The sequence below is a fragment of the Macrotis lagotis genome, chromosome 3, assembly GCF_037893015.1.
Source record: "Macrotis lagotis isolate mMagLag1 chromosome 3, bilby.v1.9.chrom.fasta, whole genome shotgun sequence".
NCBI classification, from domain to species: domain Eukaryota; kingdom Metazoa; phylum Chordata; class Mammalia; order Peramelemorphia; family Peramelidae; genus Macrotis; species Macrotis lagotis.
Window position 1 is genome coordinate 227,406,510 of NC_133660.1, and position 27,454 is coordinate 227,433,963.

Genomic DNA, 27,454 nt, shown 5'->3' on the forward strand with positions numbered 1-27,454 from the left:
GACTATTCTAACATGGAGAAAAGTGATTCTTTTATAATATCATAAAGTTTAGTCATTTCCTGATAAGATATTAAGAACTCGGCAGAACCTTTGACATAAAAATTGGTGAAACAGATGAAATTTAAATGAAGTAGTCTGGAATTGAATGGAAAAAAAAGATTAAATGATAACATTCTTAAGGAACTGTTTTCATAAGTTTTAAATCAAAATTGGCATAAAGGTCAGTGAAAAAACAAAGGCTAATAATTTAAAGAAATGATCTCTTGACAAGGAGACAGAATTTGGACATCAACAAAACTAAGAGAAAGGGTTGGGAGAAATAATTTTCCTCAAAATTAAGTGCCAGAAGTGAAGGTTAATCAGATAGAGGCAGTGAGTGGGGAAGTGAAAGTGATTCTTAAATCATATTTTTATAAGGTTTAGGGAAAAGTAAATGAAAGAAAATTTTAAGATTACATCAGTAAAATGAAGATTCCAAGATCTAATTTTGATGTGAGTAAGAAGGGAATGGAGTAAAGAGGCATTTAAATTAGAATAGTAAAATTAGAATGTTCCAGGTAGATACCCATTTTACATGATTTGGACATAAAGTGTGACAATATATACAAATGAGTGAAACATGGAAGAATTACCCATAAGATCTAGAGATATGAGGACAGTTCATGACCAAATAAGAGAGCTAGATATACACAGGGTTAAAAAAATGTAAAATTTTGATTACATAAAATTAAAAGGTTTTGCACAAATAAAAACCAATTTAACTAAAAATAGAAGAAAACTGGGCAAAAATCGTTGTAACAAGTATCTCTGATAAAGGTCTCATTTCTAAGATAAATAGGAAACTGGATCAAATTTACAAGAAAAAGAGTCATTTACCAAATGATAAATGATCAAAGGTAGTTTTCAAGGGAAAGGGGAAGCAGAGGGAGAAATCTAATATTGATGGCCATAGTTTTTTAAATATTCCAGATCTAATTATTGAAGAAATGTAAATTAAAATAACTCTGGTGTTTCATCTCAAACCCATAAGATTGACTAAAAATGAAAATAAAATGAAATAAAATGAAAATAAAAAATTCTGGTGTGGATATACAAAAATATAATTTTAATACATTGTTAATAGAACTTTGAGTTAGTTCAACTGTTCTAGAAAACAATTTGGAACTACAACCAAAAAAGTTTGATAACTTTGTATACCCTTTGACCTAGTAATACTTTTCTATTGGATCTATGCCCCAAATAGAACAGAGAAACAAACAAAAAATATTAATCCAAATATACAAAAATATTTACAGCAGCTCCTTTTGTTGTGGCAAAGAATTGAAAAACTGAAGAGATGCCCATCAATTAGGGAATGGCTAAATAAATTGTGGCATATGATCATGATGGAACACTGTTGAACTGTAAAAATTGACAAAAGGAAGAGTTTCAGAAAAACCTAGGAAGTTTTATATGAATTGATGCAAAGTGAAGAGAGAGCAGAATTCAGAGAATAATTTATATAATAATATCAATATTGTAAAGTTTATCAACTTGAAAAGATTTGAAAGACACAATGACCAACTAAAAGGACTCATGATGAAACATGCTACCCAATCCAAATGGAAAAGTGATGGAGTCAGAGGGTAGATTAAAAGCATAATTTCTTCTCTTTCTGAAATTATCCTCACTAAGTTTGACCTCAAACAAAGTATGAGAGGATGCCTCCAGAGAGGTGGACATAGAATTTAACAGACTTTTTTGACATATTAGTTTTTCCTGAACTTTATTTTTCCTTATTCTTCTTTTCCTTCCAAGCCAACTGGTAGCACCATGATAGGTCAGGAAGACCCCACACTTACTAGCCATGTGTCCCTGGACAACTCCCAACATCTGTTTGCCTTGGTCTTCTCAGCTGTAAAATAGGGGAGATAACAGTACCTACGTCTCAAGCTTGATGTGAGGATCAAATGTGATAAAATTTGGAAAGTGCTTAACACAGTGCCTGACCCATAGCTGACTGATGCTTAAAAGTTCCTTTTTCCTTTTTTATTGTTTATTATAAGGGATGGCCTTGTGGGAGGTGTAGGGAAAAAATACATTAGAAAATTTTAGTGATGTAAAATCAAAAAAATCTTCGTGCACAAAAAAATCTATATATTTCAAGAAAGAATTTTAACAAAGCATATCAGTGTTTAGTCTGGGTAGGGAGAAATGGGATTTGTATTAGTATTAGGGCTAATGGGCCCTACCTTCCCTACTGTTTAAAAACAAAACAGTAGGGAGAAATAAAGTACTAATAAAAGAATCTGATAGAGGAAAACAAAACTTAATATAACATGATTGATTTAAAAAATCCTAGAGAATAAACCAAAAAAAGAGTAAACAATAGTAAAGTAGCAGGATACTAAATAAATACTCAAAAATCATTAGCATTGCCATGTTTATTACTTTCAAAAATTAGGAAAATGAAATAGATGGAAGAACATAATTTAAAATAACAATAAAAAGTTTTTTAAATAACCTACCAAACACACATTGTTTATATAAATGCAACTTATATATTCAAATGGTTCTCTGGTGTCAGTGATGTGGATGTCCCTTCTAAAATATTTATTGCATACCAGTCATGCCTGACTTTTCTGTGCAGTTATTAATTCATATATGACTATAAAACAATCTTAATAGAAATGAAGGACGATTTCAAAAAGTCAAGAGATACTTGATGTCTTGCCTAGACCACAGATTTACAGTGATAGAAAAGACCACACTTCCCAATGTAATCTGTCCATTTGCCACTATGCCTTTCAAATAATCAAAAGGCTACTTTATAGAATTAAACAAAACAATAAATAACAGAAGTCATATTGAAGTATAGACAGTCAAAAAATCTATGGAAAAACAAAAATAGGAATGAAGGGGGATTGGCCTTTAATGTGATCTCACATTAAAATAGTTATTATCAAGATTGTGGTTATTAAATGTAAAAAATCAATGGTTTGATAGTGGAATAGATAAAATAAGCAAGACTTGGAAGGAAATACCTATTGCAGCCTAGTTTTTAATAAACCCAAAACTAATGAAAGAATAATATTCAGAAACTGCTGGGAAAATTGCATTATGGTCTTGCCAGCTAAGTGGCACAATGTATAGCACCTGAAAGTCAGGAAGACTCATCTTCCTAAATTCAAATCTGATTTCAGACACTTATCAGCTATGTGATACTGGGCAAATTGGTTAGACCTGTTTGCCTCAGTCTCCTCATCTGTAAAATAAGCTGGTGAAGGAAATGGCAAACCACTCCAATATTTCTCTTAAGAAAACCCCAAATTGGGTTACAAAGAGTTAGACACAACTGAACTGTTCATAATTAATCATCATCTCTCATAAGATTTTGTTTTGTTTTGTTTTTGTTTTTTAGGGGTTTTTTGCAAGGCAATGGGGTTAAGTGGCTTGCCCAAGGCCACACAGCTAGGTAATTATTAAGTGTCTGAGACCGGACCTGGTACTCCTGACTCCAGGGCCTGTGCTTTATCCACTACGCCACCTAGCCACCCCTCTCATACGATTTTACAAGTGAACATATACTCTCTCTCTCTCTCTCTCTCTCTCTCTCTCTCTCTCTCTCTCTCTCTCACACACACACACACACACACACACACACACACACACACACACACACATCTTAAACAGGTATTACCTTTGGTTTCCATCTCTTTCAATTTGACAAGTAAGTCAACTGCTGACAAGGTCTCCTTGTTATGACAATTGATTTGCATTGATTAAATTTTGATATAAAAGTATAATATATGTCAATGTCATTTCTTCTCTCTATTACACACTTTTCATTATCATTTACTTCTGTAAATATTTCAAGATTAATTTGTTTCATTTGCATGCTTTATCTTTTTCTCATTCTTCTTCTTCTTCTAGCTCTTTCCTAATTAGGATCTTTGTTCTGACACGTTGTCAGACTGCCTATATCCAGACAGTCCATTTAAACTTGGCTTCCATATCCATAACAAGTTCTGTCCTGTCTGTTAAAATAGAATCAATTTCATTTTTGTGATGAGATTCAGTGTTCACCATGTTCAATGCCAACCAATTATTTTCTCATATAAAACATCTATAATATAGTGGTATCTACCCTTACCCAGTACCACACATCAAACATATTGTCTATGTTTTTCCCACTTATCAGGAGGAATTAAAAGAGATTATTTTTATTTTTTTAAAATACCCAGCAGCAGATGCCTCAGCCATTTTGACTCTAACCCTTCAGTTCCTATTTTTTCTGTGTAGCTAGCAATTCATGAGGCAGAGAACTCACGTAGTTTCCAAACTAAGGTTTTGCCATCAACAATCATACAAAACAGTGCCCAGAATCACAGTTAATCAAAGAATGAAAATTAAAGCAGCTAAATCACCATCTTTAGTTCATCAAATTAGCAAAGACAGTAAAAGAAAAATCAGGATTGATAATGTAGTACCCTCCTTCCCATCCCACCTCCTACCCCCACCAATCATATAATAGCTTACTTCTTGTAGAGTGATGAATTTATTCAGCCATTCTGGAAAAAAAAGTTAGAAAATTGTTCATAACCTTTGTGCCAATGATGTTAATAATAGGTTTTTACCTCCAAGGAGGTTATGGACAATAAGGCAAAAACATATCTGCAAAAAAGATATTTCTGGTAGTGCTATTTATAAGCTTAACCAAAAATTAGAAGCAAAGTGTGTGTTGTGTTTAGGAAATAATTGAGCATATTGTGATATTTAGCTATAAAATATTACTACAACATAAGGAATGACAAAAAATGAAGAATTAAAAGAACTATGGGAAGAACTATATAAAGTAATGCAGCATGATCAAAGCAGAATCAAAGAAAAATAGACACAATCACTACAATTATGTAAATGATGGGATATTGTGGTATTTAAACAGCATTTATCTGTTCTTTTAAGAGACAAAACTCAATGTAAAATTACTTACAATCACTCTAAATCACTATTTTTAATGTTTTGCTTTACTGGTTATGGGGTAGAAAAATTAGAAAGACACTGAGGTCAGAGGAAAAAAACTGCTAATTTTTTAAAAAACTATAACACTTTTTAAATGAAAGGGGAAAAAAAGAGAAAAAGAACAATGGAGAGGAAAAAAAGATATAAGAGCATACAACAATCCCTCCTTTTTCTGAATCCTTCCTCTGGTGTATCATGGACAGATAAACCCTTCTAGCCAGGGACAGTTTTTTAAAAAATTTAAAAAGAAAGCATTTCAGGACCTTGTTTTCCCTTCTTTGTCCTAGCAAGAGCCCACAATGAGCTTGGAGCATGAGTTGACTCCCCAACTTTTCTTTCCAGGGCTTCCCAATTCTGCTGTCTTATAGGAACTCAACCACCAGCAGCTGCCCTAGCAAAGTTCCGACTGTAATTGGCAAAGGGCCCCACTGCAGGTTATGGTGTTGGCTTCCTCTCACCCAGAAGAAATGTGTTCCCCACAGACAGATTAAAAAGCCAGATCACTCGCATAAGTGCCAAAGCAATACAGGGTTCCCACTGTGCCAGTTCATTACCCATCAAAATGGGTGTGCTGGTAAAGGCAGGAAAGTAAGTCCATCCCAGCTGCAGGGGGTCATAGAGGCCTTCACTTCCTCCAAATGAGTCCTTCCCTCAGGCACCCAGTGTTCCTTCTCTCCCTCACCAACCTGCTGCCCAACCCTTGGCTTGTGTGCTCTTTGGACTGTGAAAGAGGAATGGGTGACAATTAATGTCTCCTAATTGCAGGCCCTGAGGGAGGCCATGACCCACAAGCCTTCCCTCTGATGCCTGTTTTATTGCAGTGTGCCTGAAATGTGATCTTCAAGAGAGGCTTCTTAACCCAGCTCTCCTCCCTGGCCCAGCAGAGAGCCCCAGAGGAGACTTCAGCTCATTCTGCCAGATGGCCCCCCGATCAGCAGCATCATGTTACAGACTCCGGGTGATCAAGTAAGGTGCCAGAGTGTCCCTAGAACCCTCCTGCCCCCATTAGTGCAGACTCATGATGTTCCATTGCCCATTTTTCAGTTCAGTCCTCAAATAGCCAATGGACCTCAGGGGCTATTTCTGACTGTCAGCCTGAGGATTAGGGATAGAGTCCATGAAAGGGTCAGAATCCAGGTTAGGATGGAGCAGGGTTAGAAAACATACTGAGCCAAGGCCAGGGGATAGTGTGGAAATTAGGACCCCTGTAGCCAAGAAAGATTTGGGCAGAAACAAGAATTGGGGGTGGGATACATAGATCTGAAGGCATCTTAAAATCATACATAAAATGAGGACTTCCAGCCAAAATGGTGGAGAGAAGCCAGGCATTGTGCTAAGGTCTCCTGATTTTCCCTCAAAAATATGAAATAAGCCTCTTAACAGAAATTTGATCAACAAAACCCAGAAAAAAGAAGTTAGGAGAAAATCCATACTTAAAATGAGTAGAAGGAGACCTGGATTTGAAATCCAAGAATCTGACTTTGAATCCTCAATTTACATGACTTTAAGCAAGTCAAGCCTCACTTTCTTCATCTGTAAATTGGGGGGATTGTACAAATTGATATTTAAGGTCTCTTCCGGTTCCCAATTCCATAATACTGATGATAAAAGGAAGAAACTTTCTACCCCACTTTCCCTCTAGTCTCCTCAGGGGTCAATCCCTTCTTTGTACACTGGCCTAGAGGTTTTTGAGAGTCTGGTTAGGGTAAAAAATGCAAGGGGAAACAGAAGCAACTCCTTTATTCATGTTCATGGTCATGCTCTTTAAATACTGACTTGTTACTCTCATTTTAGTAGCAGGAAGAATTTCTGTTGGAAAAGCAGAAACTTTGGCTGTCTCTACAAATATTAGTCCAAACAGGAGATCAGGATCCAAACTAGATCGGAGTTAAATGGAAATAATGAACAAGGAATAAATAGGAGAGCCTCAACTGTGCTATTTACTGCCTATGTGACCTTAGACAAGTCACTTCTCCCCAATCTATTAAAACAATGGTGTTTGACCAGATAATCTCATAGGGACCTTCCAGAACTAAATCCATGATTCTCTAACCCTGTAAATTGTTGCAAGAAAGAAAACACACAACCTGGGGACAAGGAAGGGGAAAGAATTGAAAAAGGACTCCAACCCTGGGCACTGATAGAGAATCCATCACTTCCCTTTGCATATGTTCCCCTTAAATTTACTCTGGAAAACAAACACTTATCGTTTCCCTGATTTTCAGATTTGGGAAATGCTAAAGGAAGTGGGGGAGAGGCAGAGAGGAGGAGGGAGAGGTTTGGTAACTCTGCCTGGGCGTCATGAAGCTGTGGGGTCTGCATATTTTCCCTGAGGGAGGATCTCCTTCCATATCTGTAGTTCTAGGACTGTAACACGTGCTGCCTCTGTAATCTTCCCAGACATGGTGATCACTTAGCACTCCTCTACTCAGAAACCTCCAAGGAGCTCATACATGGAGGGAGATGATGTATCCAAAGTGCTTTGAAAATCCTAAAGCTGAAATAAATGTCAGTTTTTATGATCCACTCATCTTTTCCATATTACTGTTATTATTTTATAGATTCCCATTGCCTCTTAAACAAAATATCAGTTTCTGACTGTTATTCAGGTTTCTCCATAATCTGACTCAAATGCACCTTTCTAGGCTTATCTCATTTCCCCCTTCTTTATGTAGTCTTATGTTCCAATCAAATTGGATAATGTTCTTCTGTTCCAATCCAGCCCTCTCCCAGCCCCTCACATTTGCTCACCCTGCTACCAGACCTGTAAGGAGCCTTTTCCTACCCAACCTCAATTTCTTCTAGTCCCAATCCAAGTCCTGCTTCCTAGTGAACTCATCTTTCACTGAGATTGAAGTGATCTCTCTCTCCTCAGTTTCCTCAGAGTATTTTGTGAAAATACATTTTACCACATTTTCCCTTGAAGCAAAGTTATTTGTATACTTATCATTCCTACCATCACCTTATAAACTTATTCAGAATGGGGCACTGTATGCTACATGAATGACACCATTTGGGAAGCTCTCCAATTTCCCATTGTGCTTGCTTTGTCCAGTAACTTTGTTTCCTTAAACTTTTGTGTGAATTGAATTCTGATCAAGCAGATACAATTGTAAAGGATCTCAGGAGTCCTGTAGGATTGGATACTTGATGTAGATTCTTTTGTGATATAATAGAAAAAGATGGATGGACATCTTACTCTAGAATGGCTGACCTATTTGACCATGAATATATTTAGAGAGATACGTTCTGGGATCTGGAAAGTCTCATTCTACTTCTCCAAGAGAGACTTCAATTTCCATCATTATGGAAAGGAGGAAGAGAAGCAGTAACCTCTCAGAGGAGGGTACATAGCATCCAGGAGAGCCATGGCCCCATGCTTACACCTTCACTGTCCTGTCTCCTAAGAGGATATTTGGCTAGAATGATATCTGTATAAAATATCTCAAATATTTACAGTTTAGGAGTATAATGCTCTTTTAGAGGTCCAGATTAACAGTCCCTTACCCCAGTAACTGAGTGGGGAACAGTCTCACCTTGACCAGCAGGTCATCGCTTACTCTTTCCAACTTACCTTCTTCCCACAAATGCTAGTTATACAATAGATAATCACAGTAGTAAAAAATCACATTTATCCAAACAAACTGTAAAATAAAAATCAAGGAAGTTACAGAGATTAGTATAGTAGCAACAACAATGATAATCATTCTAATAACTAGCATTTATTTAGTTCTTTAAGGTTTGTAGAGCACTTTACAGACATCTTGTTTTATCCTCACAACAATCCTGGGAGGTAGGTCCTATTTCCCCATTTTACAGATGAGGCTGAGAAAACTTAAGTGACTTGTTCAGATTCTCTCTCAGCTAATAAACCTGAGGACAGATTTTAACTCAGATCTTCCTGACTCCCAATCTAGCCCTCTGTCCACTGTGCCACCCTGATCAGGTCCCTTGAATCCTAGCATGAGCAACCCCAGAAACCACTAAGAGCTGACTTCTCTAGCAATGTTGTTCTCATCTCAGTTGAATTGAAATTTTATCTAATCTTCAATTTAGAATTCAAATAAAATTTCATCTCAGTCAAGGTAAAAGCAACATTACCCAGTGGTGACTTGGGTTGCATGTACTGGAAATCAAGAGACACACCAGGATGGGACCTGAAGCTCTAGAGGGGTGATCTGTCCACCATCCATAAGTTTGTGCTTTGATTTTTATTCATCTCCCTCAAACTCCCTTCTCTCTGTCTTTCTCAGACCCTGAGGAATTGTGTCTCCTTCCACACTTAGAACCTGCCTTTCCTGCTGGATCCTAGACATCATTCTATTTTAACCAGCCTTCTTGGTGGTCCTCACATCAGACATTGTCTTGTTGTCCAGCTCCAGGCCTTTGAACTAGCCTGGGACATCTTCCCTCCTCCTCTTCATCTCTTAGAATCCCTGGTTTTCTTCAACCCTCAGCTTCAGCCCCCACTTGCCGCATGAGCTTCTTCCTGATCTCCCTTCCCAGCTGCCAGTGTCTGTTTTGTGTTTTGTCTCTGCAGATAAGAGTCTTCAATGCCAAAGACTCATTTTTGTTTCATTTTATTTGTCTCATATCTCTGGTCATAGCAAAGTAATCAAGTAAGCCCCTAAGCCTCTTAATATCAATGAGCACTCTTATTTAAACTTGGTTTCTCCTCCAGCACCCAGCACATTGCATTGTTTTACACTTCATAAATGTTTGCATTTAAAAAATATTGTTGCTAGCATAACAGTTGCTAAGGGAGATGGGGTGGGGGGAGGCATGCTCAGTCAGGCTGCTCAGGATGTTCCTGAAAAGCTGGTTCTGACTCTTGAGCAGTCACTGCATGGTGACTACTTAGATTTGGGCCCAATTGGGATTGACTTGGATACCATAGAATGTCCCTCTGTCCCTGCTTTCATCTGTCCCAGGGCTCTAGAATCCAGTGGAGTCTGCGAGTCACTGACATTTGGACTTCCATTCATCATCAGACCAACAAGTTGTTGGCAACTGGACTGGGATGAGTTAGAGACAAACCAGAAACGTTTCCATGCTTTGTGTCATAGTCTGCAGGTATGTTCCCATGTCATCCAGTGGCACAAGGTGGGAAAGCTGAGGTACCAGCCGTCATGAGTTGGCATGAGCTCCCAAATCAGCACCAATCCCCCAGAGCTGTAACTAGCATGGGACCACTGTGGGGGGTGGAGGGAAAGTGAGAAGGGTTACATTCTCAATGGTGATTACAATCCCTGTGCTTCACCTCAAGGTCCTCTATCAATCTCTTTTGCTCTCCTCTACCATGCACTCACCCCCAAACCATGACACCTTCATCCCTTACAGAATCTTGGGACCATGGCTTTCCCCCCAGGCCCTAAGCAGATTCAAATATTTTTGCTATCAGTAATGATGTTCCTAGTTAGAGTTCCCTAGTCCTCACTCCATCACTCCCGTAGACATACTCCCTGGTTCAGCCCTATGTCCTCATGGAGTTAAGGAGACACTGCTACATCTAGGGCAGATCTGGCTGTCTTCAGGCTTGTTTCTTTTCTTTTCTTTTCTTTTTGGCTTTTTTGTAAGGCAATGGGGTTAAGTGACTTGCCCAAAGTCACAGAGCTAGGTAATTATTAAGTGTCTGAGGGCAGATTTGAACTCAGGTCCACCTGACTCCAGGGCCTGTGCTCTATCCACTGCGCCACCTAGCTGCCCTTTTAGGCTTCTTTTTAAGAGACTCAGAGTTCTGGGAATTAATGTCTGACAACCCTGAGCTCTCAATCATCAGCCTGTAGGTAGCAGGAGGCCAGAGAAGAGAAAAGAAGACCCATTTCCACCCTTCAGGCTCCCTGTGGAGTGGAGGGAGAAAAGGGCAGAACAAAACCAAGGTTATACTAACACTGAGAAAGCAGCACCTAGAGTTCAGGTGAGTACAGATGCATTGGGGCAGGAGGACACTAAAGGGCATTCAGATCAGAAGGAAAGAGTGATGAGGAAAGGCCTTTCAGGGGAGGCAAGTGTGAAACCAAGGGAGAAAGAGGGAGGGAGGGAAGAAGGAAGGAAGGAAGGAAGGAAGGAAGGAAGGAAGGAAGGAAGGAAGGAAGGAAGGAAGGAAGGGAAGGGAGGAAGGGAGGGAGAGAGGGAGGCACCTGAACTGGTTCTAGTGTTGAAAGAAGAACATTTTGTGGAGGGGGGGGAAGGCCTGAACAGTCTAAAGATGCCCACTGAAAGATAACCTTTCCAGAGAAAGGAGACTGACCTCAGTCCTAGAGAAAATGATGTGCAACTCTGAGGACTGGTTGATAGCACCTTTGTTCTTCATGTTGTATTGAGCCATTTCAGTCTTGTCAAGTTCTCTGTGACTCCATCTCTTGGCAGAGATACTAGAGTGGTTCTCTATTTCCTTCTCCTGCTCATTTCACAGATGAGAAAACTGAGACAATGAGGATTCAGTGACGTGCCCAGAATTACCCAACTAGGAGGAACTTTGGGCTAGGCACTCTCTCTCCTGTGCCCTCTAGCCTCTGCCCACTGATCATTTATATGGTGTAGCTTCTATTAGAATGGGGGCTCCTTTAGAAGAGAGGCTGTTTCTATCTTTATAGCCCTAGATGTGGTAAAGGCTTTATAAATGCTTGCTGAACTCTTTAAAAGCAATAATGCAGAACTCTACAGAGAAACTCAGGACCCACTGATACTCTTCAACACACTGTGCCTGCCTCTAGAGCAGCTCCCAGCTGAGCACCCCATTAGGTAGCACATGACCTCCAACACACCTGGCCTTGAGGTACAGCGGATGACCACACACAAGGACACAAAGAGACAGGAGGAAAGACCTAACCCAGCCCCCGAGCCATGGTCACTTTCTTGGAGCCCCAAGCCTGTTCACTCATTTCTCCATTCACTCATGCTCCTCGCTGCTGATCTGGTAAAAGAGGCTGATTATGATAGTCCTAGTACACCAAGATTAAGGGCAGAAATGACTTGAGCATTAGAGAGTAGAGTCCCTAGAGTTTAGTGAGAGCAAATGTCTCTGCTTTGTTCCTCTACCACCATCACCACCCCCTCCATTGTTACTATTAAGGCTCAGCAGAAGTCAGGAGCAAGTAGCACTGCCAACTAACTTGTTTGGGATGGAGGAAGAACTAACTTGTTTGGGACTGGTTGGAGTGTGGAGGAGCCTTGAATGCCAGATTCAGTAATTTAGATTGATATTATGTTCTCAAGTAATTCAGTAAAAGGTTGGTCCTTGTGGGAGGTAGCCAGCATATGCTGAATGGACTGTACTGGAGGATCAGGAGTGTGAGTAGGACTGTGTTCTCCTATAATGTTTTCCTCCCTCTGCTTCCCACACAGGATATGATGGCAGTCTGTATGCAATGCAGAGGGTTGGCCCTCATTGCCAGCTGTGAGCCTCTTTCTGTGTATAAACAGGGGAATCTCTGCTGTCAAATGAGGATCAGCTCTACTTAATAGATTGCCCAAGGGAGAAGAAGCATTAGTGTCCATAGCTGGATTGTTGGCAAATTATGTCATCTCTATGTTCTAATATTCTGATTTGTTCAATGGAAATAACAATACCTAAGTTATTTATATCCAAAGGGGGAAGTGCTTTGAAACCTTAGAATACTATAGAGATAGGTGCTATCATTATCACTGTTATTATTATTTATTATCCCTCCTCTTTCATCTACTCCTCTCTAACCCAGCCCAACAAACTTTATCCTATCAGATCTAGGGTCTAAACCATTACTGTCATCTCCACACTTAGCCATTTGGGGCACCCTAATCTGGATCCCTCTCCAAACTGACCAAAGTGGAGATTGGATGTGGAAGAAATCCCAATCTTAGGAAAGGGGAGTCCTACATCACTAAATAGCTAAGCCCAGGGAAGTCCAGTTTGTAAAGGATAAGTGAAAAAGTCAGAAGGAGGGGCACCCAATACAAAGGCCTACATGGAGTAGCCCAGACCTGTAACAAGGACAACGGTGACCTGTATGGATTGACCACTTCATCTTGGGTTCAGAAGGCTGAAAAGTACTGCTGTCTATTACAAAGGCCTGGAACCTTCAGTTAAAGGGTTCTGGGAAGGCTGATCTTCCCCCACAACACCCTCCCCTTGTAGACATCTACTGTTGAGGCTTTATGGTTATCCAAACACTTTCAAAATATTGATCTCATTTTACCTATCATTTTCTGTATTATTAGCCCATTTTGCTGCTGATTAAACAGACTAGGAGACTTCAAGTGACTTCTCCGGGGTCACAAGCTAATGAAGATTAGGTATCCAACTCACACCCAAGCTTCTGGCCCACATTCAGATCTGTTTTTACCATGTCAGCTGTAAAAATAGTCAAGCAAGCTGAAGTCCCCAATGAACTGAAGTTTGTGAATAATGCTAAGCCAACAAAAAGGAAGTGGCAGACCTATCACTTGAGGAAGAGAGAGTAATGTTAATAAACAACAGAGAAAATGAGAACAACTGAGATGATTTTGCTTCTGTCTTCTCTGAGAAGGGCAGTGATCTGGCACACACAAAGAAAAACAAGAACAAACATGGTGCTAAGAAATCAAAACCCAAACTCAAAATAAATAAAATATTTTAAAAAATTTTTAAAAGTCAGAACCCAAGAAGAATATCATAAGAAAGGCTCTGGCAACTTTAATTTGAATTTCTGGGCTCACATTAATTTTATGTCAGAATACTTAAAGAACTTGCTCTGTAATCTCTGTCAGGGCCCCCTGAGAATCAGAGAGAAAGAAAGAAGCACCAGGGACAAGTAGATGTTATCCCCATTTTCAGAGAAGGCAATGGAATAGACTTGGGGAATTACTGGCCCATGGAAGCTTCCTGTCTCTCCTCACACCATTCTAGAGATCAAACAGTTTGCAATATCTGATCCATAAGACATCACAGAACTCAGACCAAACAAAACTCATTTTTCTTTCAGTCAGGATTGCAATTGATAGATCAGAAGTCTAGGGAAGTTTGATTTCAGCAAAGTATTCAATAAACTCTTCTCATGTATCCTTGGGAACAAATGGAAAAATGTAGAGTGAAAGATAGTATGAGGGGCGGCTAGGTGGCACAGTGGATAGAGCACGGGCACTGGAGTCAGGAGTACCTGAGTTCAAATACAGCCTCAGACACTTAATCTTTACCTAGCTGCGTAGCCTTGGGCAAGCCACTTAACCCTCATTGTCTTGCAAAAAAAAAAAAAAAAACTTAAAAAAATTTTTTTAAAAAGAAAGAAAGATAGTATGGTTAAATAGATTCATAGCTAGCTGAACAGCTATTTAAGGAAAATGATCCACATCAACCTGTGGAGTATCCTATTCCTTTATCCTTCTAGGGATGGAGAGGTAGGCAGCAGAAATCTTCTCTGGCATCAACTGAAAGGTAGTAGAGGATCAAGTTAAGATAAGAGCTTACAAGTACAAAGTATGAGTCCTAAAGTGCCAGAGAGTGGATAGTTCTCTTAAGTAGGAACAAATCAGCTACTAGATGATCACAGTGTCTCAGAGAAAGGACCACATGAGATATTCCCTTCCTTACTTCCCTGAGCCTGTTTCCTCATCAGTAAAATAAGAGGGTTGGACAACATGCCCTCCCAGGTCCCTTCTATCTCTACATCCTACAAAATCTTGGCATAGGCAAGAGGCTTTCCCTACACTTGGAGGGCAAGTCAGTAGAGTCTAAGGAAGGAAGCAAGTCTGAGACTAAGTACAAGGCACAAATGAGCAGAAGATCAAGACAAATGATTGAGCTTAAGAGAAGTTTTTCATAATTTGTCAGTCTCAGCTCAGTAACTAAACCATCCAATAGATTTTTAAAAGACTTTTTTTATATATTTAAGGTAATCGGTTAAGTGACTTGCCCAAGGTCACACAGCTAGGCAGTTTTTAATTGTCTGAAGCCGAATTTGAACTCAGGTCCTCCTCACTCCAAGGCCAGTGCTCCATCCATTGCACCACCTAGATGCCCTTATCCCATAGATTTTTAAGTAAATGCGAAAGCAGCTGGCTAGTACATGGATAGATCACTGGACCTGGAGACAAAGAGACCTGAAGTCAGACCCAGCCTCAGCTGTAGGACCTGGGAAAGCCACTTACCCTCTGTCTGCCTCAGTTTCCTCAACTATAAAATGGGGATAAAAATAGCACCTCCCAGAGTTGTTGTGAGGATGAAATGAGATAATATTGTAAAGTGCTCTTGGGTCTGCTCTGTCATCTGTTCTCATCAAACAGAATTTCCAGGTCCATTCCCAATCTTCTTCTCCCTTCTTCAGACACTATAACTTATCAGTGACCCTAGATTTGAAAAGTCTTCAAGATGTGGTCAGATAAGATCGGGTGCCATTTTAATGTGTTTACCACACTGTGGGTTCATATAGAAGTTACAAAAACTAAAAATTTCTCCCATTCTATTCCTGCACAAGTATTCAAAATTATCTCTATTAAATTTCTTCTTTCTCCATAAAGATCTTCTCTGATATCTTATTATGGCAGAGAGGTCAATCAAGCATTTAGTAAGTGTTTCCTGGGTCAGACAACTAAGCTACATCTGAGAGTATAAAGAATAATCACAACAGAACCCTTGCCCTAGTGGACATTCTCAAGAGCTCTGGCAAAACTCATCAAGTTGGGAAACTATGTGTACATCCCAGAAGTGGACTGTACCCCAATCACACAAAGAGCAGTCTTACTAGGCAAAGAGGAGCTTATCAGCAGATTAAACACCAGAAGAATTAGGACAGATAGAGGAAGGTACCACCACATCCCAGGAAACCACCTTCTCTAGTGCAATGGGCCTATGATTTCAGTGGTAGAAGGAGCTGATGCAACCATGGAGTCAACTCAATTAAAACAAATATTCACCAAGTACCTACTACATACAAGGCACTGTGCTAAACCTAAAAACTGAAAGGAGTTTACATCCTTCTAGGTCCTGAAAGTATTTTTTTAGTCTTTTTTAAATTTTATTTTCCCAATTACATATTATGAAAGCTTTTCAATACTCATCCACTTGGACATTTACAAGTTACACATTTTTCTATCACCCTCCCTGTTCATTTTCCTTTGAGGTCCTCAAAATATTGAAGGAAGTCTTGCATTTCTTTTTGTAGGATTCAATCCCTAGTTCTAAACTCATGAGAACATTTTGTTTTATATCCTATTATCTTCTACATTAGTTCAGATTCATTCTCTCTCTCCCCCCCCATTGCCTTATGTTATCCTCAAATGTGTTTGTTATATCATTTGCATTTTCATCCAAGCCATGGTACAGAATTTTTTTCTTTTGCCTTCTTTCTGCACTATTTCCTTCACCCCCTCCAAGAAACTAGAGTATAAAAAGGCTTTACTGGCATTTTTATAGCAGAAAGACCAGCTGCTTTTGTAGCAGATATATTTGGTGATCATCCTAACCAGGAAAAATAAATAGTTATAATCCTATAAGTTGTTGTATGTAGCAATCTCTTGCTACCCTTAATGAATTTGCCCTGGAAACTACCATAGAAAATTACCTGTTTTCCATTTCGGGCTCCTGGAAAGACCATTTTGAAGTCTCTCAGGCTTTCTCTTTGCTGTTTGCTGCTCACCTCCCAAGAGTGGCTTGACCTCCTAGCCACAGCAGATACCCACCCCTTAATAGAATTCTCTCTTCATTCACCTCTCAGATGGTCTCTTCCACAAAGGATCAAGCAGTATACACTATATTCCATAGACTATGGAATCCTAGAATTTCAGAGCTGAAAGGGCTCTCAGACAGAATCAAGTTCAAATAGAACCTAAATAGGAAGGTATCGATACTATAGCATCCCCAAAATGTGAGCCTCCAGCTGCCTCTTGAAGAGCTGGAAGGAGCTTTGGAGGAACACTTTGGTTTCACAGAGGAAAAGACTAAGACCAGGATAGAGAAAGTAACAAGATTAGGGGTTAGGGGCATGGGTTAGAAACCAAAATAAAATTTTTGCTGACCTGAGTATTTTTTTCCAGCCATGGATTCACTTTTATCTACCTGGCTGCTGAGATTCCTGCTTTGTTTCTTCTTTTGTCTTTCTTTTGACTTGAATGAATGAATGAATGAATGAATGAATGACAAACATTTATCAAGTTATTTACTAAGTGCTAAGCAGTGGAGATACAAACATAAAAAGGAGGCAGTCCCTACCCTCAAGGAACTTATTTTCTAATGGAGAAGACAACTCATATAGCTGGATACTGACCAAAGGATACATCATCCTTTTGGGAAAAGGAGCATTTTTGATTCACATGTCTCTGATATACCCTATATGTTCAATAGGATATCTCCCTATCATACATTCTAACCAGGCTTTGATGAGGGAAAAAGAAATAATCTGTCCAGGAAAGAAATAAAATTTCTCGGTGGCTAGGTGGCATAGTGGATAAAGCATTGGCCTTGGAGTCAAGAGTACCTGGGTTCAAATCCAGTCTCAGACACTTCATAATTACCTAGCTGTGTGGCCTTGGGCAAGCCACTTAACCCCATATGCCTTGCAAAAACCTAAAAAAAAAAAAAGTAAAAAGTAAAAAAGAAATAAAATTTCTCCTGCTCCGAACTGGGGTAAGAGTGACTTTTGTGGCTATAAAACTAAGACTTCAGGAGCAGCCAAGGACAAGGGTCAAATTGAGCATGTTTTTATGTCTCCTTGTTTCAGAAAAGAGAGTGGTTGCTATTGGCCAAAGGAGAATCTTCAAGCTCAGGACTCAATAAGAATAGTCCCGCCAGCACCTTCTACATCATCTTCCCATCCAATTCTCTCACAATGCTTGTCAAGGCAGTGGCCACCTGTGAGCTGCTACTGCCCAGCTCCTTCCCTCTGCCTACTGAGGACCCACCTGAAGACATCCTTAGGAGTGTGGAGGTAAATGGAGCATAGCCAGATATACCCATGTGTAAGGAAAGGAAAAAGGGGGGAGAAAAAAGATGAAGTAAAGACTGGACAGGAAAGGAGATGACTCAACAAAGAAGTATGGATTCCATAGTGGGAAGAATAGAATGGCAGGTGGAGTAAAGAAGAGAATGAAGCTGTCAGTAGATGAGAGGCTTGGGGGCAGGTGTAGTTGCACTTTCCTCCAAAGATGAAATCTTGTTAAAATGGACATAGTACAGCCCTTGAAGGAAAGATATTGCCACAGAGGGGTTCACTATGACATTGTGGAAGGGTACAGGGGGAAGATGATGCTAAGTAAACAAGTTTAGTTGGAGGAGAGTGGATCTTTGGGGAGCAAATGATGGAGAAGAAAGTAAAAGGTCAAGAGGAGAAGAAAAAAGTTGAGGAAGAAAGAAAATAAGAAAAGAAAATAGAAAAAAGTCAAAGTGGGGAGAAAGAAAAGGGAGAAGAGAGGATGTCTATGTATATAGATGTTGATTTGTCTGTGTCTTTGCACTTCTATATGTCTGTGTCTGTTTCTATATGTTAGAAACACTGCCTCAATGACCATGTGCATGTCTTTGGCTTTGTGCCTATTTGTGTTTGCTAGATGTCTCTATGTCTCTATATGTTTGTGTCCAGACCTTGGCATCACCTGGGTAGATACCTTGGGTCTGATTCAACAAGTATGTATAGCCCCAAATATGTGTAAAGCACTGTACAAAACCTGAGGGGGGGGGTCAGAGATAAAAAACAAAATTTCTTAATTGTTGTATCCATGAAGTTTATATTCTGCTGGGAAAACAATGACATGTATAGAGAGAAGTATGGCATGAAGTAAAGTGTGAATAAGACAGCAAACATATAGGCATTGTGTACTAGAAAAAAATTGAGAAGGGAGATCAGGGAGGGCTTTACAAAGGTGATGCTGGGGGGGGGGGGGGGGGGAATGCATCAACCTGCTTGAATGAACAGAAGCCAAAGAAAGAATATAAAGTTCAGGGGAAAGCTGGTAGACTAGCTTGGCTACAATGTAAATGAAGGTAAATAATGAGAAATTATACTGGAAAGGGAGAGAGAGAGAGAGAGAGAGAGAGAGAGAGAGAGAGAGAGAGAGAGAGAGAGACTGAGACTTAAATTCTATCCTAATGAGTTTGCACTTTATCACAAAGAAAGTAGGAAGCCATTGAGAGTTTTTGGCTGATGGACCATCAGGGCAAACCTGTGCCATAGGAAGACATCCTGGAAGTTTGTAAAGAATATTCACAAAATGGGTGAGGGGTGAGACCCAGATAGACTAACAGTGCAGGTGAGAATTGGAGTGGAAAGAAAGGGATGGATGTTAATCATATCACACAATTAGAATCAATAGGACTTGATAAGTGGTTGGACTTTGGAAGTCAAGGGGGAAAAAAACTGCATCAAAGATGACTCCAGGCTTTCCAACTTGTGTGATTGGGACAACAGTGGTGCCATCAACAGAAATAGCAAAGTTGAGAGGAGAGGGAGGCTTTTCAGGAAAGAGCATTTTGGAGTTTGATGTGTCAGCTGGACATCCAGCTGGAAATGGCCATCAGGCAGCCAACATTTGTGGAACAGATTGGGGCTGTCTTATTTGATTTGGAAGTCACTTGGTTCTCTGTGTGTTTTGCTATAACCACATGCACCACAAGAATAAGTAAAAGTCAAGTTCTAGCCAAATGGAAAATTGAGATAATGGCCCCAATTGCACAAATAACTTCATGACCTGAAAAGAGGGTGTGATGAAAGAGCTGAAGAATGACAGACAACAGTGAAATCATCAAAGAAAAACCAAGCAACCAGACTAATATTTCCTCCCAATGTTTAAGTTCTTACTTACCAAAGAGGGGGGAAAAAATGGGCTTACCACCTCATTTCTGATCATTCTGGATTAGCAGTTTTTTTTCTTTTTGCAAGGCAGTGGGGTTAAATGACTTGCCCAAGGTCATACAGCTAAGTAATTACTAAGTGTCTGAGGCCACATTTGAATTCACTCCAGGGCCAGTGCTCCATCCATTGCACCACCTAGCTGACCCTTGATTAGCAGGTTTTAAAGAAATGGCAGTCTTCAACAAGGCACATGGAAAATGAATGTTTAGTTTAACAAGGAGCATCATTCTCATGGAGTGTCACCAAAAATAAAGTGAACATACCCACACAAACACAATCCTCCAAAAAATCAGAGTGTAAAATGATGAGTTCAGTCATGCCCAACGCCATCAATGGATTCTTTATCAACATTGTAGCCCAAGGAGTGCATTCCTTTGATTTCAGCAAGTTCTAGAACTTCCCTCTTTGTGGGACTTTGAAACTTCTTGCTTCATCTGCATATGTTTTACTAGGATAACATCAGCTTTGTTTTCCTGGTAGATTCAGATCAACCAGTATAATGTCTGATATATTCATACAAAGATATTTTCTTCATTTCCCTCTCATATAATGATCTCATCACACTGTCCAAATGGCTTTACTTCTGAGAGCTGATTCCCCTACATCTCCATGTCTGTCTAATGTGCTTCTTGGTATAAGTGTAGGTATATGTCTGTGTTTCTGTCTGTTACTGGGTTTGTGCAGAATCATATCTCTAGAGTTGGAAGGGACCTCAGAGGGAACAGAATGGAGCCCATACTTGAATAGGAATCCCTTCTGAAACCTCTGAAAAGTAGTCACTGGGCCTCTGCCTGAACCTCCAGGAGGGAAAGGCAGCACAATGCACATCTGGTATCTTTGCTTAGGTCTTTGTATCTCCATTTCTTTGTTTTTCTACATGCATATTTACCTGTTTCTCTGGGTCTGTGTGGTCAGGCTAGGAGAGGAGGAAGACTAGTCCCCCAGCAGAATTAGATTTGAAAGAAGGAAGCAGATCTAAAGGCCACCCCATTACCACTACCATTCTTCTTTCCTGATCCGAGGACTTAACCTTGCACTTCTTCTGCCCTCCCTCCCAAGGAGGATGCCTCCACCGGAATACTGACCCATGTTGTTCCAGTTCCAGAGCCCCGCATCCTAAGTCTGTGATGGAAACAAGTCTGATGGATCTGGGGTAGGGCAAGCAAACCATAAGGTGGCAGCACTGAGCCCAGGTCCAGCTGCAAGGATGCCATCCAGAGTTCTGCCGCTTCACTCTGAGGCCAGGTTCCTGGCATGCATGCTTTGGCCGTAAAACCTGACTGTTCAGGAATGTTGTCCTGACGTAGTCCCAACCTGGGACTCCCTCCCACCTGAGAAGGACCAGAAGATGTGCGGTACCCACCTGCAACAGCCTCTGCCTGCCTTCCCTGTCACCCTCTGTTTCCCTCAGAATGCTCACACTACTCACACACAATGACCTCTGCCACACCCGAGCTTCCTGGGACTTTCACTTTCAGGGTAACTGCCTTGGTGATGCAGGCAGGCCAGCATCATTGTGGGGGTGCCTGACATTTCTCCCATGTTAGATGACCGTTCTTAGTCCTATTGGCCCTCCCAGAAGGTTAAGCAAGATGATGTCTGTAGAACTGTTAGCATAGACCCTAATATACACAAGCACCTGATAAATGGTAGTTACAACCCTCTCTCCTCTCCTCAGAACACCTTGGATGGCCTAGAGGTAGTGTCCTCCTACAATCCCCTCCAGATTAAGGGTCATTTATATGAACACCTGAGAAGCATCTTATCTAAGCCCCAGGACCTGCTCACTCCAGGTCGCGACTTCCGACCCCCCAGACAGGTATGGTTCCCACCCTCACCAAAAAAACAAAACTAAAAGGCCTGGAATCCTTTCCACCAGTGCTCATCCCAAGTCCAGTGTCCAGACCAAAAAAGTGTCATCCTCAGAGTTTCTAGTAAGGGTCAAGATCCGGGCCCATTCCCGTAGGGAAAGTACTCCATAGCCCTTCCTGGGCTGGCCTAGGCACCAACATAGCTGAGGCTTCTCCTACTACTCATGCAAAATGAAGGGGTAGGAAGACCATTAACCTCTTAATAAGGGTAGGGACAAGAGCTCTGGCCAGACCCCCACCCACCAAGAAAGCCCAGGACCTGAAAAAACAGGTAAGCTTGAGACTCGGAGAACAGAACCAAAACGGTTGTAGGGGAGAGTTGATGGGGAGCAGATCAGCCCAGCAGAGGCTCTCAGGGGGCCAGTGGGAGGCCAGCCACTAACCATCTGGGAAGGGTGGATTTGAGGAGCGGTTTAGGGAAGGGGAGGCTGGTAGAATATTCACCAAATTGTAGAATTTAAACTGGAAAAGGGACATACCCAAAGGTCTCACCTTTCTGCAGCTTGGAAGACAGCACCCAAACCGCGCCCGAGCTACAGTGTGCCCTCTGCCCCTGGTGCCAACCCAGGCTCCTTCTAGGGCCCAGAAGATGCCAGCAGCTACAAAGGCATCCTCAGAGCCTATGCTGCTTTCAGATGATGAAGAACAACTTTTCTGAGATGCAGATGGCATCAGCCCCACTCATGGCAAAGTCACCAAAGGATCCGGATGACACATTTGTCCAGGCTTGCCCATCCTCCTCCTCCTCCTCCATGAAGATCTGTATAGGTCTGTGACAGGCAGAACTCTTGTGAACTGGGAGCAGGGGGTCTGTCTGTGATTCTCTGGAGGTGACAGGTACCTTTCCTTGGCATGACCCCACCCAGATTCACTGCCCTTTCCCAGAAGTCAGTGGACTTGACAGTGATAGGGCTCATTTCAATAACCTGCTATCATTTCAAGCTTTCTCCTCCCATTAATAAAAAAGTTTTTCCCATTGGGAACTTTGACATATGAACAAATGGGCTGGATCTGAGAAGCTAAGCCTGGAAGGACAGAAATTCAGTTTACAGAGGAGGCTAGCAGAGAGGGCCTGTTGGGTGTCAGAGGAATACATGGGCTGGGTATATTCCAGAATACTCCAGACTCATGTTACAGGGGTCATGGTGTGAGCACCTACTTTGGACAGAACACTAAGAACAGGAACTTTGCTCTCAGAAGCTGGAGCTCCTTTCCAAGGTATTCTAGAACGTAATCCAACCCATGGGTCAAGAGAAGGGTGTGTGACTGTGTGGGTGACATTTAGGCTCTAGGAGGATAAGATGGCCTTTCTGAAACCCAATCTTCTCCTGTCCCTTCCCAACCACATCTCCTGTCTCTCTCCCACAATCCCTCACTACACACCTTCCACCACTTAACCCAGAAGCACATGAGAGTGTCCAGGTTGTGTCCTGCTTCCTGGTCATTCATGTAGACATGGCCATTCAGAGCTCTTTGGCCCCAAGTGATTTTAATGAGTTTAAGTATCCATGTCATAGAGCAGCTCAGGACTAGGAGATCAAACTCATTCCAGACCACCCCCAGGGCCCACACACATCCTACAACTCCCCAGGAGTCACAGCAAGATTATCCAAAGTCCCTCTTCTGACCAGGTTTCTGCCCCAATACAGGACTGCTTCCCCTGAACTCTGACCTTAGGCCCAAGACCTGTCATTTGACCACAAGGTCAGGTTCTTTACTAATCTCCCCAGAACCCTGACCCACTATTTTTCTGAGGACTGAACCTTGATTCCCTGATGCCAACTAGTCTCCCCTCTCCAGGGATAACACACCTCCCCAGTTCATCCACATGTCTTCTGAGTCCCATCTTTACATGGGACCTTCTGATCTCATGCCAGTTCTGGTTTGAGATTCAGCTTCAGGCATGCCCTGGCCCCAGTCCTTGGCAGTAGCTCCCCTCTGGACCCGACTGTACACCGGAAGACCTGGACTGCTGGGGCTGTTGGGCCTGGGGAACACTTGGGGTTTGGGGGGTGGAATGGGCTTGAGGTTCCTTGGAGGGGGCACGGCATAGTCGTCCATGTCTGGGTTATAGGGGAGCTCGTAGCCTTCCTCCTGTACACGAGCTCGCTGGCACCAGGCATCCCTGGGCTCCTGGGGCTTATCATAAAGGCCTGGAGTGGGGACTGGGCTCTGGCCTTCAGGTTCATCATAAATGGGCTCCTTCTTGGCTCCTCCCAACTTTGTATGTTGAAGCTGTTGTTGTACCTGTTCAAACAAACCCCAGTAGAGGGGGGAGCTTGCACCAGTCCCATGTCCTGTCCTCTGGCTTGAACTGTCCACAGGATCTGAGTACAGGGGGTCTGGAGAAGAGTCAGGCAGTGACCGAAGGGCATCCAAGGGCTCTGAGTACAGGGCAGGGCCATCTGCATGGGGATCTTCAAGGCTGTGGGATGTAGTAGGCACCGTTCCTACCCCGGCCGGTCCCACCTCAGATGAGCCAGGGCACTGCTGATCCAGGCCTAAGCCAACCTTGCCAACTTGAGCCTTTTGCCTTTGAATGGCAGCCTCCACAGCCTGAAAGATGTCATTCCCTTGTGAGGTCTGAAAAGTGAAGGTTCCAGGACCTGAAGGACATCTCCGTCCAGCCTCGAAGGAGAACATGGCCTGGAGGCAGAGGGGGAGAAGGAAAATGTGAATTGTAAAGCTGGCAGAGACTGTAGAGAGCCTCCTTTGCAATCCCCCAGAGAAAACTGAGGCTCAGGGAGGGAGAGCCTAACCCGAGGTCATACTGGTAGCAGAGGAAACAGCTCTTCCTCCTCTCCATGCTGCTATGATAAGGGCTGTCTCACAGCTGCAGCCACGGAGGACCCACCATCCTTTCCTAGCCCTCCCCCTATCCATCCTCTGCTTTCTGAGGCTGAGTGGGTCCCGTCCAAGCCCTCACCCGATCCCGACCGTAGCGACGGAGAAAAGTGTAGGGCCAGGAAAGCAGAGGTTCCTTCTTCTGACCCTGCACCCCCAGTCCCAGGAGACTCAGACCATTGGCCTCCACTCTGAGCAGGTAGTGTCCCTGCAAACCACAATGCTCAGATGCCTCTGTTTTCTGTACAGTCACCCAGAACTCGGACCCTGGAGAGAGACAAAAGGTTAAACAGGAAGATTCCCAGATGGAGAGGGCGGGGGGGGGAGACACACAGATCCTGACAGGGCCTGGACCCTACCTGGACACCAGACTCACAAGAGTTTCACACCCCCTCTCATAATGCTAGGGGTGACCCTCAGCCCCATTCGTATCCCTAAGCCATGGCATACTCTCTCTCAGACATTGTCCTGGGCCTACTGCTCCCCATCCCTATCTCCTTTCATCATTACCTGGCCCATGGGGGCTGTACAGGGAGTTCTCTTGCATCTCTATTGAAGAGGGCCCTGGAGAGCTTTCTTCTGGAGCCAAAGACCAGCAACCTTTCTGCAAGGGAGCAAGTATCTGTGATCCTGTCATCCATCCTCAGTGCTCTCCGGTCAGAGTCTGAGCCCCATCAAGTTGGAGGGTGAGGGAGTCACCAATAACCCAGAACCTTGCCCCCTCACCAAATGGACTACCCTAGATGGCATCCCATTCACTCTTACCGGAAAGGCAGTCTGGCAGAGTATTTGCACCCAGGCCACACTGGCAGGGCCCTCAGCTGCCAGGAGGTGGGAGCGCTGAGCAGTGTCCAGTCGGAAGGCCGATGTGCCAGGTCCCGGGGAGCTGTCCAAAGCCACGGGGGCCACACTCACACAATCAGACAAGCGAATCACTCGGCAGTCCAGGCGGCGAGAGCCTCCCCACGCGCTTCCAGAACCTGCCCCTTTGTGCTCAAAGAACTCAAGTCGGGCCACACCATTGGGGCTGGAGGGGTACAAGACTGCCCAGGTCTTCTTCCACTTCTAAAGTGGAGAGAACAGGAGAAATACTTTGAGAAGCTATTTGGGGAGGGGAGACCATAAGGCAGATTCTGGCAAGGGACATGGGAAATGGGAACTTCATGCAAACAGGGATGTGGGGACTTCCGCCACCTTTGGGATGAGGGTGGGTGGAGGACAGCGGGCTGAGAGGAAACACTGCCCAGAGGGCCCTGAGAAAGAAGAGACCTGGAGAGACACTGGAAGGGGGGGAGGATACAGGAACATGTGGGACATGCCATATGGGACAGGCTCTCTCTAAAAATCAACAGCCTTATCTTCCTACCTGTTTGTTGTGGGGGTGGGGTGGAGATGGGGGGTGAGGGAACCAAGGTGAGGAGAGAAGTGGGACATGGACGGAAACCCAGGAAATGAGAGGATCAATGACAGGGCCTGAATCCCTCCCCCCTCTCTGAGAGGGGGTGCAGAGAGAGGCAGGGTCACCTCAGAGAAGGGAAGGGGGTCGGGTCTAGCTCCTCTCCTGGGGGGGAAAGAGCCTGGGGGAGGGGGTGGGAGACAAGGAGAGGGACCCCAGCTGGGACACCCTTGCCTGGGGCACCCTGGGGCTGGGGCACCCTGGGGCTGGGACACCCTTGCCTGGGGCAGCCTGGGGCTGGGACACCCTTGCCTGGGACACCCTTGCCTGGGACACCCTTGCCTGGGGCGCCCTGGGGCTGGGACACCCTTGCCTGGGGCACCCTGGGGCTAGGACACCCTGGGGCTGGGACACCCTGGGGCTGGGACACCCTGGGGCTGGGACACCCTTGCCTGGGGCAGCCTGGGGCTGGGACACCCTTGCCTGGGACACCCTGGGGCTGGGACACCCTTGCCTGGGGCAGCCTGGGGCTGGGACACCCTTGCCTGGGGCAGCCTGGGGCTGGGACACCCTTGCCTGGGGCACCCTGGGGCTGGGACACCCTTGCCTGGGGCGCCCTGGGGCTGGGACACCCTTGCCTGGGGCGCCCTGGGGCTGGGACACCCTTGCCTGGGGCGCCCTGGGGCTGGGACACCCTGGGGCTGGGGTGCCCTGGGGCTGGGACACCCTTGCCTGGGGCAGCCTGGGGCTGGGGCAGCCGGCTCTGACTTCAGCAGTGAGCCACTCTAGGAGGGAGGCCGCTCCACAGAAGCCCCCCCACCCGCCCAGGGGCCCAAGGTGCGAGCCCCCCCCAACCCTCACCCCCAAAGCCCGGGAGAGGTGGGGTTTCCTAAACGAGGCGGAGCTCCCGGGGGTCTGGGGGGGCAGATTTCCGTCCGGCCGAGGCTGGAGGAAGCGTGGAGGGCTGGAACTTCCTCCGGAGTTTGGGGAGAGCCTTCTCGGGGCCGCCCTCGGGCCCCGCGCTCCTCTCCCGCCCGCGCCCGCCGCCCCCGGCCCGCGCCCCCCGGCCCCGCCGCCACCTTGGCCCCGAAGCGCTGACTCTGGACGAAGAGCGGCCCCTCCATGAGAGCCCCGTCCATGGCGGCGCCGTCCATGGCCCCCGCGGCTCCGGGCGCTTCCTGGCGCTGCGGGGTGGGGGCGGGCCGGGGGCGGGCCCCGGGGCGGAGGCACCCCACCCCGCCCGGCCCCCCGCCTCCCCCCGCGGCCTGGCCCCGAGCCCCGGCGCCGCGGCATTCCTGTGGCCGCCGGACGCCCGAGGTCCGAGCGAGTGGGGGGCTCAGGGACCGCACCCCGCCCCGCGTGTGCACACGCAGCACACACCCAGGCCAAGCTTGGGGGCCTACTGGGCGCGAGGCCCGGGGCGCCCCGCTGCAGCCGCCCCCACCAGGCAGAGCGGGGTGAAGGCTCCAGGCCTCCGAGGGCTCCCCCCCACCAGTGTCTCTGAGCCAGCCCCAGAGGCAGCGGCGCACACACACACACACACA

General features: G+C 44.2%; 2 protein-coding genes across 3 annotated transcripts in view; one reads left to right on the forward strand and one right to left on the reverse strand.

Moving 5' to 3' along the window:
• The window catches only part of M1AP (meiosis 1 associated protein), a 113,040-nt gene extending 90,422 nt beyond the window's left edge, over nt 1–22,618 (forward strand). The window contains exons 6-10 of the mRNA XM_074230000.1: nt 5,823–5,967; nt 9,933–10,074; nt 17,673–17,879; nt 21,478–21,618; nt 22,173–22,618. Of these exons, the coding sequence (XP_074086101.1) occupies nt 5,823–5,967; nt 9,933–10,074; nt 17,673–17,879; nt 21,478–21,618; nt 22,173–22,328 (791 nt within the window). The 3' untranslated portion in view covers nt 22,329–22,618. The remainder of the gene's footprint in view (nt 1–5,822; nt 5,968–9,932; nt 10,075–17,672; nt 17,880–21,477; nt 21,619–22,172) is intronic.
• DOK1 (docking protein 1) lies at nt 5,270–27,080 on the reverse strand. 2 transcript variants are annotated; one of them, XR_012477124.1, is made up of 7 exons: nt 26,990–27,080; nt 25,280–25,579; nt 25,025–25,118; nt 24,597–24,781; nt 23,482–24,316; nt 22,163–22,440; nt 5,270–10,193 (listed from the first exon to the last, which is right to left on the reverse strand). XR_012477124.1 is itself a non-coding variant. In XM_074230001.1 (6 exons), exons 1-5 carry the CDS (start codon nt 27,062–27,064, stop codon nt 23,519–23,521), a joined length of 1,452 nt encoding a protein of 483 aa, XP_074086102.1. In that variant the 5' UTR covers nt 27,065–27,080; the 3' UTR covers nt 22,105–22,440; nt 23,482–23,518. The 2 variants fall into 2 exon arrangements, 1 of the variants encoding a protein (XP_074086102.1); XM_074230001.1 differs by lacking the exon at nt 5,270–10,193 and having other exon boundaries at nt 22,105–22,440.
• Between the last annotated feature and the right edge of the window lie 374 nt (nt 27,081–27,454).